This window comes from Bradysia coprophila (assembly GCF_014529535.1).
Source record: "Bradysia coprophila strain Holo2 chromosome IV unlocalized genomic scaffold, BU_Bcop_v1 contig_81, whole genome shotgun sequence".
Classification (NCBI taxonomy): domain Eukaryota; kingdom Metazoa; phylum Arthropoda; class Insecta; order Diptera; family Sciaridae; genus Bradysia; species Bradysia coprophila.
Window position 1 is genome coordinate 1,449,706 of NW_023503375.1, and position 13,519 is coordinate 1,463,224.

Here is a 13,519-nt window from a genome sequence, read left to right on the forward strand (position 1 = left end):
GTACAGTGAACGTGGAGTATTTTGTCAATATCTCGAGTAAATTTTGACCGAATTTCATGATTTTTTTTTTGTTTGAAAGGTTTTAACGAATGTAAAGCGTCGATAATATTTCCGGTCTCCTCATAAAATGGCTGCCTGCGGCCATATTGGATTTTTTTAAAAGTGATATATCTTGGGAAAAATGGTACTTAGAGAGTTTCTGTTAACATAGAAGTAATTGGTTATGTGTGTGGGGTTTCAGGGATTCCATATATGGACATCTATATATACCTATATACAGCTATATTGAGCTATATACAGGCATAAAGAGCTAAATAATAGCATATTCCTCCGTGAATTGTTTATTTATAGTGAAATATAGGTAAATATAGCGGTATATAGCTGTTTAAATAGGAATTTATGAAAATTGACTTCGTACGGGGCTGTCTATATTGCCTCCGGCAATTTATTTGTATATGATAACAAGGCAAAGAGTGGATAATGCAAGTGATTTTAAAGGGAGAATAGTTTTTCAGCATAGAAGAAAATGAAGTAAGAGAAATAAGGAGTTTCACATGAAAAGCTTTTGATACGAATAGGTGTTTCGTACGGGTCGGCGTTAGCTATGTTTTTATTGTTTTACACGGTGTGGTTGAACAAAGTCTAATTAAAAGTGTAATGCAAAGTAATGGTCTCCTTATCATTTTAGGCCTAAAGAAAAAAAAAGTCGGCAGGTGGTTTTTGAAATAAATTGAGAGTGAAAGTTCATGCCATTTTAACAGATCTAGATCAAACGTTATTTTCTGTTTTTGTTTGTGTGTCGGGTAGCTGATGTCACTACATTTCCAAAGATACTACGCATGCCATGCTACTGACAATATAGGCATATTTTTTATCAACTTTACTTTAAACATGCTATACCATTGGTCTGAAAGACGCGTTCTGTGTCGAGGACTAAAAGTTAGATTTAGAGGAAAACTAAAGATGTTACAGTGGCGGATGTTGAGCATGCCGGGTCCAGATATGAATGTAGGGCGGCAGAACAAGGATATAGCTACCTAAAAAGTCCTTGTTCTGGCGCCCTACATTCAAATCTGGACATGTTACACAACCGCCACTTCATAAAATTCAATTTATCTCAAAAATACACACTGTCTTTATGTTTGTATTGTAATCAATCATCAATTAATTATTCAGCCAGTATTTGGCGGTGAAATAAATTTCATTCATTCATATAACGGTACGTTTTTACATATTTTCTGTTAATGCTGTTTAAATCAAATATTCATTTCGGAAATTACCATTATCGGAGGCAAAATGTAATGGTGTTGTCTGATCCTCGTCCTCAAAGTTTACATTTGCTCCCTTCTGAATCAATAGCTCAACGATCTTGGCATATCCTGTTTTTTTTTTGAATGAAACAAGAAGTTAACCGATCGTAACATTAATAATCTTATGCAAGTTAAAAAAAAGTCTAGATTACCATTTGTTATTGCGAAATGCAATGGGACCATTTCCTCGTCATTAGCAAGGTTCGGATCTGCTCCGTTATTCAGCAAAAACTCAGCAAAATTATATCTCTCACTATCTAAATGATGAAAATAATAATTTCATTTATCACTACTTTGTACATTAACTATAAACGACGGACGAGAATAAAAATGCAATTAGTTTTACACGAAATATTGCAGACTTTTTAATTGTTCAAAAGAAGGCAACCGGACACTCCCCTTAAAAATACATTAAAGACACCTTCTTGATCAACCGACAAAAAAACCTACCAACTACTTACCTTCTCTAACGACAACAGCTAAAATTGAATCTCCTTCTACGTCTTGGGCATTGACTTGAGCTCCATTTTGAATCAACAAATTTGCGACAGCCACCGAACCTTAAAACATTTAGATTGGTTTTTATAATTAAACATAGCTAACGCCGACCCGTACAAAACACCTATTTGTATCAAAAGCCTTTACTGTGAAACTCTTCATTTCTTTTACTTCATTCTCTACTGAAAACCTATTCGCGCTTTAAAATCACTTGCATTATCCACTTTTTGCCTTGTTATCATATACAAATAAATTGCCGGAGGCAATATAGACAGCCCCGTACGAAGTCAACTTTCATAAATTCCTATTTAAACAGCTATATACCGCTATATTTACCTATATTTTCCTATAAATAAACATTTCACAGATGAATATGCTATTATATAGCTCTATATGCCTGTATATAGCTCAATATAGGTGAATATAGATATATATATATAGATGTCCATATATGGAATGCCTGAAACACCACACACACATAACAAATTATTTCCATGTTAACAGAAACTCTCTAAGTACCATTTTTCCCAAGATATATCACTTTTATAAAAATCCAATATGGCCACCGGCAGCCATTTTGTTAGGAGACCGGAAATTTTACCGACGCTTTACATTCGTTAATACCTTTCAAACAAAAAAAAATTCATGAAATTCGGTCAAAATTTACTCGATATATTGACAAAATACTCCACGTTCACTGTACGGCCGAGTAGCGAGATAAGAGCTCACTCCAAGAGACCTAGCTCACGCTCCGGAAAACATAATTTCAAAAACTGTTTTTTCCCTGATTGGTACGGTCAATACCTATCTAATAAAGCTAAAACAGACGAAATATGTTCAAATGTGGCCGACCTACAAGCAAAAACTGCTTGGCGCCCTGTGCCTGTTTCACACCAAGGGGTCTAACTCACGAGTCGGTCATCCGATTTCCATAAACTTTTTTTTTGTCGATCAGTATTGTAAATACCTTGTATTTGACGTATCAGTTACAAGTGTAACGTTTGAATGTCTGGAGATATCTTCGAAAAACCGTAAAGCACTTACTGGGCCACAGCTCGGAAAGGGTGGATCCAAAATCACTCATCTTCGAACTTAGCCTCTCTTTTGACATTACCAAACGGGAAAAAAAAGAATTTTCAAAATCGGATGCGTTTTACTCAAGTTATCGTGCAGACGGACAGACGGACAGACGGACATTTTTTTTTCACTGATTTGGCATCTCTAGACAACCACAATAGGTTTCCCCTTACTCAGTGAGTCCAATTCGACGTGTTACAAACGTATGCGTAAACCTATAAGACCCCAGTACTTCGTACGGGTCTAATAATTTTCGGTAGATTTAAATTAAATCATTTAATAGATGAACATTTGCTTCCATGTTTGTTACCACTTCTACCTGCGAAAAACAGTGGCGTCCATTCATCATTGTCCAACGCATTTACATTCGCTCCAGCCTTAATCAAAATGTCTGCAATCTTGTCAAAACCTGGAAACATAGTCAGTTTTATACTAGCAACACAAAAAATAATGGTTATTTGGATCACAAAAGACGAAAGTAAAGAAATTCAACCGTGTGCGAGGGTTGCTGCCCGCGCCGAAGGCAAGGGCTGCAATCGCACAGGTTGAATTTTTTTACGTCGTTCAGTGTGATCCACATAACTTTTTATCATGAGAACTACGAAAATTGTAATTTGTGGTGTAACCAAGTAACACAAATACATTATCTACTGATAAGTTTACTCAAAATAAGCTACGGGGATATAAAAAATAAAATTAATTTATTCAAATTACACCGATTGCAAACAAAAAAAAATTACAAAATGTCTATAATAATTCATTGAAAAGAGTACCAACTTCGACTCTGATGAATAAGAGTAGACTTATTTATGAGATAATACTTTCGCATTATGTATTTATAAAACAGTATTAGTAGATTATTCACCTCTGTCCACATGTGTATTTAGACACTTGGGGAGTTATTGCATGAGCCGAAAGCTAATGTTATAACTCCAAGTGTCTAAATAAACATTTGGACAGAAGTGAATACGCTATTTTATCTACCGACGGCGAAATAATAGCACTTTTTCACTGCTATTATTTCACCTAGGTAGATGAAAACACACAGCTTGCATTTTTTGACTTTCACATCTCGATCGAGAACTGAAAATTACAACATTCGTAGATCGAGTGATAAAAAATAAATGTCACCTTCTTGGTAACGAAATGGTAATATTTTTTTGCGTGTATGCCGTGTAACCGATATCGAGTAGGTATCATCGACACATGTGTACCTGTTTGGGACAGTTGATTTCAAACACTTTCGCTTGTAGGCCGCGAAATTGCCCAAAATCGATCGTCCAAAACAGGTACACAAATGACTATTCTGTGCCTTACGATCATAACTCGTCGTTTGTGCTTCAACACCGGAAAGTGCTGAGTTTTCAGCATTTATCGAGACAATACATCCTTCATCGACACAACGTCTACAATGAGCGAATATGTATTGGAGGAAAGAGACAAAATCTTGGAATCTTGATGGACGTATGATTTCATTTGGGTTAACACTGTGAGCTGACAGCAAGGAAATGCAGCCAAATTGTTGGATGCATAAACACTACTCAAATGGCAACTTCACAATCGAGACACAATGAACATTGTATGCGGCATACGTTACATCGAGATTGGAAAATGCGTCTACGTAGGGATCGGCATCAGGACGGATAAACCTGAAGCAGGTCATTTGAACCTGAGTTTGACCTGAAAGTAAGGTCAGGTCAGGTTATTTCATTCGAAGCAACCTGAACCTGACCTGACCTGATCAGATCAGCCAATTTCAGGCTCCGCATCGTTCGACCTGTTGCAGGCCCTAGTCTACAATCTGGAACCCGTCCTTGGAAGTTTACAAGGATGACATTGAATCAATTCAAAAGCAGTTTGTCATCTATCTGCTAGATAGTCGCAGAAATGCTGCTTCGTTCCGATTGGCACCATACGAGGATTGAAGCAGACATGTTGGACTACAAAATCTTGAATTGAGGAGGAAATTGGTGGACATAATGATGTCATACGACATATTCAAAGGCAGGACAGATTGATTTCGTCAAAGTTTGTGTACAGTGAGAGTGAATATGATCGGCGATCTTCGACTTTGAAATTGTTAAACAAACCGAGGTACGGTACGAACTACCTGTCGAATCAACCAGTTGCACGTTTGATAAGACTGATCAATGAATACGAACACATTGTCTGTGACTGTGATAATCGAAGTTAATTTAAAACAAGAATTGTTAAAGAACTCGGAATGTAGACTTAATTTTATTTTTAGCCTCGTACGAAGTACAAAGGGTCTTATAGAATTATGCATATGTTTGCTTATGTTCATAGATGACGAATCCACAATAAAAAAAATTTAAATCCGTCTGACACGTCGTTATCTTGAGTAAATCAAATTCGATTTCAAATTTCTTTTTTCTCTGAAAGGTAGTTGAAATAGTGAGGCCAAGTTCGAAGATAGGCGAGGCCCCATAAGTACTTTAAGGTTTTCCGAAAATATCTCCGGCCATTTAACGGATATACTTGTGAGTATTACGTCAAATGAAAGCTATTTACAATATCGATCGACAAAAAAGTTTATAGAAATCGGATGACCGACTCGTGAGTTAGACCCCTTGGTGTCAACCAGGTATACACGACGCCAAGCAGTTTTTGCATATAGTTCAACCAAATTTGAACGTATTTCGACTATTTTTGCTCTACTAGATAGGTATTTGTTGGCGCTTCAAATCAAATAGTCGATAAGAATTCCACCCGCGAATTGCACGCTCTACCGGATTACGCAAGCAATTAGTTAATCAGCTACATGACAACTGCATATCTTGTTCTCATTCATTGAAAGTATCATAAAGCGTGAAGCATTCAGAAAATCATCAAAATAAATTAGAATAGTTCTCAGTCATCTTGATTGATCTAGTGTAAAACTTAGTCTAAAATTAACGTAAAGTGTCCGATCTAATCGTGCAACCATATTTTATCCAAAGATAATAACCGAAAGTCGTGAGTATTTGTTCTGCTGAAAATCCGTTTAACCAACCTTTTCAAAGTCTTTGTTCTAACGGAATTGTTTTGGTTTTGTAATTAGATTGTCACCTGACCGAGTAATTGTGTGCAAAAGAGGCGGATCCTGTAAACAGGGTACAACATTGTATCAAGGTAGCTCAATCAAGTGTTTTGACTTCTAATTAAAACGCCTTAACGGTTTTGTGTTTTAGTCTCGCGCATTTAGGTTAGACGGATAATTCATTGTACAATTTTAGGTAATTTTAAGCCATACAGTCATTAAACTGAATTGTAATCAAGCAAATATCGAATCTGGTTTCATTCACTTGGCAAGTCGAGCTCTATAATCTTTAGAATCCAATCGGGTCTGGTGTTCAGAGGCACCACAGTATTGACTGCGCCAATCAAGAAAAAAATTGTATGAAATTCGGTTCACCTGAACGTTAGCTGGGTTCGTTGGAGTAAGCTCACAACCGGCTACTCAGCCGTACAGTAAAGGTGGTGTTTTTTTTGTTTGTTAATATATCGAGTAAATGTTGACCGAATTTCATGATTTTTTTTTGTTTGAAAGGTACTAACGAATGTAAAGCAGCCGTATTACTTTTCACCACCTAACAAAATGGCCGTCAACCGCCATTTTGGATTTTTGTAAGAACGATATAAATCTGTGGACGTGATATATACAAAGTTACTGATTAGTTGGAAGTGGTTGGTTATGAGTGTGGGGTGTTTCAAGCATCCCATGTATGGACATCTAGCTATAATGAGCTATATAACGGTATTTTGAGCTATATACTAGCATATTTATCAGTAAATTGATTTTTATAGGTAAATATTAATTATTATGTGGTAGGAGGGGTAATGAGATCGTAAGAGATGAGTAATGAGACATAAATTTTGTTTGGAATTCAGTACAGAAGTACGACCTTTATTCACCTTTTAAATTATGTAAAATAACTAAACATACTTTTTGAGACAAAATAGAAATCATCCACGTGTGATACAGCCTTTGAAATTCGCAGGCATCTAGTTGAATGACTATGCCTCATACAAGATGTTTGTTGGCAGTCATGAATGTCATGATTGGTATCGCTGTAAAGCTTACATCTCAGGCTAAACAGCAACTATATTTTTGTGTTCAAACGAGTCACCAGTAAGGTCCAAACAGTCTTCGAAGCTTCCCGTAGGTCCAAAAAAAAAACGGAAAATCGATCTTATTAAAAAAATTCCCATCGAAACATTTTGGGAATAGTCATTTCGTCATCCTGGGAGGCCCCTGAGCACATTCCCATGAAAATATCCCATGTGCACGAGAGGTCGAATAAATTTTTTTTAAAGCTCACCGTGTAGCCCTACTACCGCATATATGATTTTATCGTTCCGCGGTGAGTATGTCATACATAAACGAAAACTGGAAAATATACTGATACACACATGAACACACACATTGTGCAAAACAAAAAGTGTCAACAAATCCATTCCTTTCGAAGTCTCAGTAGCCGAATCGGTTAGAGCGCGTCACTTTTATCCGATGGTCTTGGGTTCGCTCCTCGTCAAATTTTTGTTTTATTTTATTTTTTTATCAAATATTCACGTAGACTTGCAGAATCCCTTCAAATTAATTTCATTTTCAATCGAAACGATATCTGTTTATAAAGGTTTATATCTCGGAAGATATTAATCCGATTGAAAAACTAATTACGTTACAGAAGTCCTGAGATCACGCACTACACACTGACATTTTGTATGATTGAAATCCGTTTAGTCGAAATTTAATTATTTTTATCGTATACGCGGTGTGATTCCCCGGAAAAATTATTCACCTAGGATATTTAAACAAACATTATACTTCTGTAAATTGTCAAGGTGTCATTCGCATATCTTGTTGTCTCGTTTTCGCTTATGCGATAAAAAAGAATATGCACGTATGACAAGCCGTCTCGGCAAGCCTCGACCGCTTTGTCATACTTGCATAATATTTATTATCACATACGCGCGGTGTTCGCATGTCAAAATTACTTAACTAGAAGTTTAATTCAAAAATTACACTTCAGATCTACGTTGTTGTCTCGTTTACGCTTATGTGATAAAATAGAGTACACACTTGTCACAATCAGTCTCGGTAAGCCTCGACTTCTTCGTGACAATTGTGTAATATATATTATTGGGCTCACAGCTTTTCAGAAGGGAAGGGAATGAACTGAGACAGATGAAGACTTTCACATTAAAGGCTTTTGACACTGACTAGAATTTGGTTTAAAAAATTGTTACATTTCGGTCCTTGGACCGCTGTGCATGTAAATTAAAATTTTAGGTCAATTTGAAATTTGTGTTGTTCATTTCCAATTTCTAAAATGCACAGATTTCATAATAATTTTACTTCAACTACGTTTACAGCGCAATAGGCTTAAGGTCAAAGTAGGGCGACAGACGCACTAGGGTCACGTACCTAATAGATATACGGGTTCGTACGGGGCTCCGATTGATCTGAGCTCGTATCACAATAGGACTAACTTTTTGGAATATTTGACTAATTTTATTGTTTTACACGGTGTGGTTGAACAAAGTCTAATTAAAAGTGTAATGCAAAGTAATGGTCTCCTTATCATTTTAGGCCTAAAGAAAGAAAAAAGTCGGCAGGTGGTTTTTGAAATAAATTGAAAGTGAGAGTTCATGCCATTTTAACAGATCTGGATCAAACGTTATTTTCTGTTTTTGTTTGTGTGTCGGGTAGCTGATGTCACTACATTTCCAAAGATACTACGCATGCCATGCTACTGACAATATAGGCATATTTTTTATCATCTTTACTTTAAACATGCTATACCATTGGTCTGAAAGACGCGTTCTGTGTCCAGAAGGAGGACTAAAAGTTAGATTTAGTGGGAAACTAAAGATGTTACAGTGGCGGATGTTGAGCATGCCGGGTCCAGATATGAATGTAGGGCGGCAGAACAAGGATATAGCTACCTAAAAAGTCCTTGTTCTGGCGCCCTACATTCAAATCTGGACATGTTACACAACCGCCACTTCATAAAATTCAATTTATCTCAAAAATACACGCTGTGTTTATGTTTGTATTGTAATCAATCATCAATTAATTATTCAGCCAGTATCATTCATTCATATAACGGTACGTTTTTACATATTTTACATATGTTTAAATCAAATAGTCATTTCGGAAATTACCATTATTGGCGGCAGAATGTAATGGTGTCATCTGATCCTCGTCCTCAAAGTTTACATTTGCTCCCTTCTGAATCAATAGCTCAACAATCTTGGCATATCCTATTGCTTTTTGAATGAAACAAGAAGTTAACCGATCGTAACATCAATAATCTTATGCAAGTTAAAAAAAAAGTCTAGATTACCATTTGTTACAGCTATGTACAATGGGACCTTTTTCTCGTCATTAGCAAGGTTCGGATCTGCTCCATTATTCAGCAAAAACTCAGCAAAATTATATCTCTCACTATCTAAACGGTGAAAATAATAATTTCATTTATCACTAATTTATACATTAACTTTAAACGACGGACGAGAATAAAAATGCAATTAGTTTTATACGAAATATTGCAGACTTTTTAATTGTTCAAAAGAAGACAACCGGACACTCCCCTTAAAAATACATTAAAGACACCTTCTTTATCAACCGACAAAGAAACCTACCAACTCAACTACTTACCTTCTCCAACGACAACAGCTAAAATTGAATCTCCTGCTTTGTTTTGGGCATTGACTTGAGCTCCATTTTGAATCAACAAATTTGCGACAGGCACCGAATCTTAAAACATTTAGTTTTTATAATTAATAATTTTCGGTAGATTTAATAGATGAAATTTTTTTCAGAAATACCATTGTTAGCTGCGAAAAATAGAGGCGTCCGTTTATCATTGTTCAACGCATTTACATTCGCTCCAGCCTTAATCAAAATGTCTGCAATCTTGTCAAAACCTAGAAACGCAGTCAGTTTTATACTAGCAACACAAAACATAATGGTTATTTGGATCACAAGAGACGAAAGTAAAGAAATTCAACCGTGTGCGAGGGTTGCTGCCCGCGCCGAAGGCAAGGGCCGCAATCGCACAGGTTGAATTTTTTTACGTCGTTCAGTGTGATCCACATAACTTTTTATCATGAGAACTACGAAAATTGTAATTTGAGGCGTAACCAAGTAACACAAATACATTATCTACTGATAAGTTTACTCAAAATTAATATAATAGTACATTTTCTACCTTGGTGTATATTTCGAGAATAACTTCGTATGTACAATTGTATATAACGAGCGCCAGCGAGTGTATATACAATTGTACATAAGAAGTGATTCGAGAAATATACACCAAGGTAGAACAATGTTTTATCTCCTGCAAGCTGATATTTCATACATTAGCGAAATAACCACAAAAATTTGGATTTAAAATTAATTAATTAAGCATGTTGTTTTAAAACGCATTCACAACAAAAAAAAACATCATACAGAGAATCCTTTATTTACTTACTCACACACATATACTATCCACCTCAACATTTCGTTCAAATCACATCATTCCGACTACTCTGATTATTTGATCGATGTAGAAGTGACTAACGAACCACTACCGACACCAATTGCATCGCGTTATGTGATTTGTTGGCGTAGTGGTCAGCATGTTTGGTTGATATGCTGCTGGTCCCGTGTTCGCTTCCGCCGTTCGGCGATTTTTTTTATTTTCAAATATATTGATGGAAAGTAAATTTACCCTAGGTGGGTTATGTGTGAATTATCCAATCGTATAGGCTGTGGTTATGTATGTGTTTGTGTTTATATGCAGAAACGCGTAATGTATGAAATATCAGCTTGCAGGAGATAAATAATAATATAAAATTAATTTATTCAAATTACACCGATTGCAAACAAAAAACAACTACAAAATGTCTATAATCATTCATTGAAAAGAGTACCAACTTCGACTGTTTATATTCATCAGAGTCAGAGTAGACTTATTTATGGGAGTCTACTTTCGCATTATGTATAAAACGGTATTAGTAGATTATTCACCTCTGTCCACATGTGTATTTAGACGCTTGGGGAGTTATTGCATGAGCCGAAGGCGAATGTTATAACCCCAAGTGTCCAAATAAACATTTGGACAGAGGTGAATACGCTATTTTATCTACCGACGGCGAAATAATAGCACTTTTTCACTGCTATTATTTCACCTAGGTAAATGAAAACACATAACTTGCATTTCTTGACTTTCACATCTCGTTCGAGAACTGATCGACTTTCGTAGATCGAGTGATAAAAAATAAATGTCACCTTCTTGGTAACGAAATGGTAATATTTTTTTGCGTGTATGCCGTGTAACCGATATCGAGTAGATATCATCGACACATGTGTACCTGTTTGGGACAGTTGATTTCAAACACTTTCGCTTGTAGGCCGCGAAATTGCCCAAAATCGATCGTCCGAAACAGGTACACAAATGACTATTCTGTGCCTTACGATCATAATTCGACGTTTTTCGTCGTTTGTGCTTCAACACCGGAAAGTGCTGAGTTTTCAGCATTTATCGAGACAATACATCCTTCATCGACACAACGTCTACAATGAGCGAACATGTATTGGAGGAAAGAGACAAAAGTCAAAATCTTGGAATCTTGATGGACAGATGGTTTCATTTGGGTTAACACTGTGAGCTGACAGCAAGGAAATGCATCCAAATTGTTGGATGCATGAACACTACTCAAATGGCAACTTCACAATCGAGACACAATGAACATTGTATGCGGCATACGTTACATTGAGATTGGAAAATGCGTCTACGTAGGGCTCGGCATCGGGACGGATCAACCTGAAGCAGGTCACCTGAACCTGAGTTTGACCTGAAAGTAAGGTCAGGTCAGGTCATTTCATTCGAAGCAACCTGAACCTGACCTGACCTGATCAGATCAGCCAATTTCAGGCTCCGCATCGTTCGACCTGTTGCAGGCCTTAGTCTACAATCTGGAACCCGTCATTGGAAGTTTACAAGGATGACATTGAACCAATTCAAAAGCAGTTTGTCATCTATCTACTAGATAGCCACAGAAATGCTGCTTCGTTCCGATTGGCACCATACGAGGATCGAAGCAGACATGTTGGACTACAAAATCTTGAATTGAGGAGGAAATTGGTGGACATAATGATGTCATTCGACATATTCAAAGGCAACATTAAGGACAGTTTGATTTCGTCAAAGTTTGTGTACACTGTACAGTGAGAGTGAATATGATCGGCGACCTTCGACTTTGCTTTACTTTAAACATGCTATACCATTGGTCTGAAAGACGCGTTCTGTGTCCAGAAGGAGGACTAAAAGTTAGATTTAGAGGAAAACTAAAGATGTTACAGTGGCGGATGTTGAGCGAGCATGCCGGGTCCAGATATGAATGTAGGGCGGCAGAACAAGGATATAGCTACCTAAAAAGTCCTTGTTCTGGCGCCCTACATTCAAATCTGGACATGTTACACAACCGCCACTTCATAAAATTCAATTTATCTCAAAAATACACACTGTCTTTATGTTTGTATTGTAGTCAATGCTGTTAATGCTGTTTAAATCAAATAGTCATTTCGGAAATTACCATTATCGGCGGCAAAATGTAATGGTCCCATCTGATCCGCGTCCTCAACGTTTACATTTGCTCCCTTCTGAATCAATAGCTCAACAATCTTGGCATATCCTGTTGCTTTTTGAATGAAACAAGAAGTTAAACGATCGTAACATTAATAATCTTATGCAAGTTAAAAAAAAGTCTAGATTACCATTTGTTATTGCGAAATGCAATGGGACCATTTCCTCGTCATTAGCAAGGTTCGGATCTGCTCCGTTATTCAGCAAAAACTCAGCAAAATTATATCTCTCCTTATCTAAATGATGAAAATAATAATTTCATTTATCACTAATTTCTACATTAACTTTAAACGACGGACGAGAATAAAAATGCAATTAGTTTTATACGAAATATTGCAGACTTTTTAATTGTTCAAAAGAAGACAACCGGACACTCCCCTTAAAAATACATTAAAGACACCTTCTTGATCAACCGACAAAGAAACCTACCAACTACTTACCTTCTCTAACGACAACAGCTAAAATTGAATCTCCATCTTTGTCTTGGACATTGACTTGAGCTCCATTTTGAATCAACAAATTTGCGACAGGCACGGAATCTGAAAACATTTAGTTTTTATAATTAATAATTTTCGGTAGATTTTCGGAATTTTTTTCAGAAATACCATTTAGAGCTGCGAAAAATAGAGGTGTCCGTTTATCATTGTTCAACGCATTTACATTCGCTCCAGCCTTAATCAAAATGTCTGCAATCTTGTCGAAACCTAGAAACGTAGTCAGTTTTATACTAGCAACACAAAAAATAATGGTTATTTGGATCACAAGAGACGAAAGTAAAGAAATTCAACCGTGTGCGAGGGGTGCTGCCCGCGCCGAAGGTAAGGGCCGCAATCGCACAGGTTGAATTTCTTTACGTCGTTCAGTGTGCACACATGTGATCCACATAACTTTTTATCACGAGAACTACGAAGATTGTAATTTGAGGTGTAACCAAGTAACACATAGTAGATTATTCGCCTCTGTCCACATGTGTATTTAGACACTTGTTGAGTTATT

General features: G+C 36.6%; 1 protein-coding gene across 5 annotated transcripts in view; it reads right to left on the reverse strand.

The window, feature by feature from the left end:
* LOC119072205 (serine/threonine-protein phosphatase 6 regulatory ankyrin repeat subunit B-like) overlaps positions 1-13,519 on the reverse strand; it is a 149,812-nt gene that overhangs the window by 14,502 nt on the left and 121,791 nt on the right. For 2 of the 5 annotated variants that reach the window (XM_037177375.1, XM_037177373.1), the window contains 12 exons: positions 13,129-13,227; positions 12,964-13,062; positions 12,655-12,759; positions 12,474-12,578; positions 9,720-9,818; positions 9,550-9,648; positions 9,236-9,340; positions 9,054-9,158; positions 3,205-3,294; positions 1,772-1,870; positions 1,463-1,567; positions 1,281-1,379 (listed from right to left, as the gene is read on the reverse strand). In XM_037177375.1, coding sequence (XP_037033270.1) covers positions 1,281-1,379; positions 1,463-1,567; positions 1,772-1,870; positions 3,205-3,294; positions 9,054-9,158; positions 9,236-9,340; positions 9,550-9,648; positions 9,720-9,818; positions 12,474-12,578; positions 12,655-12,759; positions 12,964-13,062; positions 13,129-13,227 — 1,209 coding nt within the window. The remainder of the gene's footprint in view (positions 1-1,280; positions 1,380-1,462; positions 1,568-1,771; positions 1,871-3,204; positions 3,295-9,053; positions 9,159-9,235; positions 9,341-9,549; positions 9,649-9,719; positions 9,819-12,473; positions 12,579-12,654; positions 12,760-12,963; positions 13,063-13,128; positions 13,228-13,519) is intronic. The other 3 variants (XM_037177374.1, XM_037177378.1, XM_037177376.1) reach the window with 3 other exon arrangements.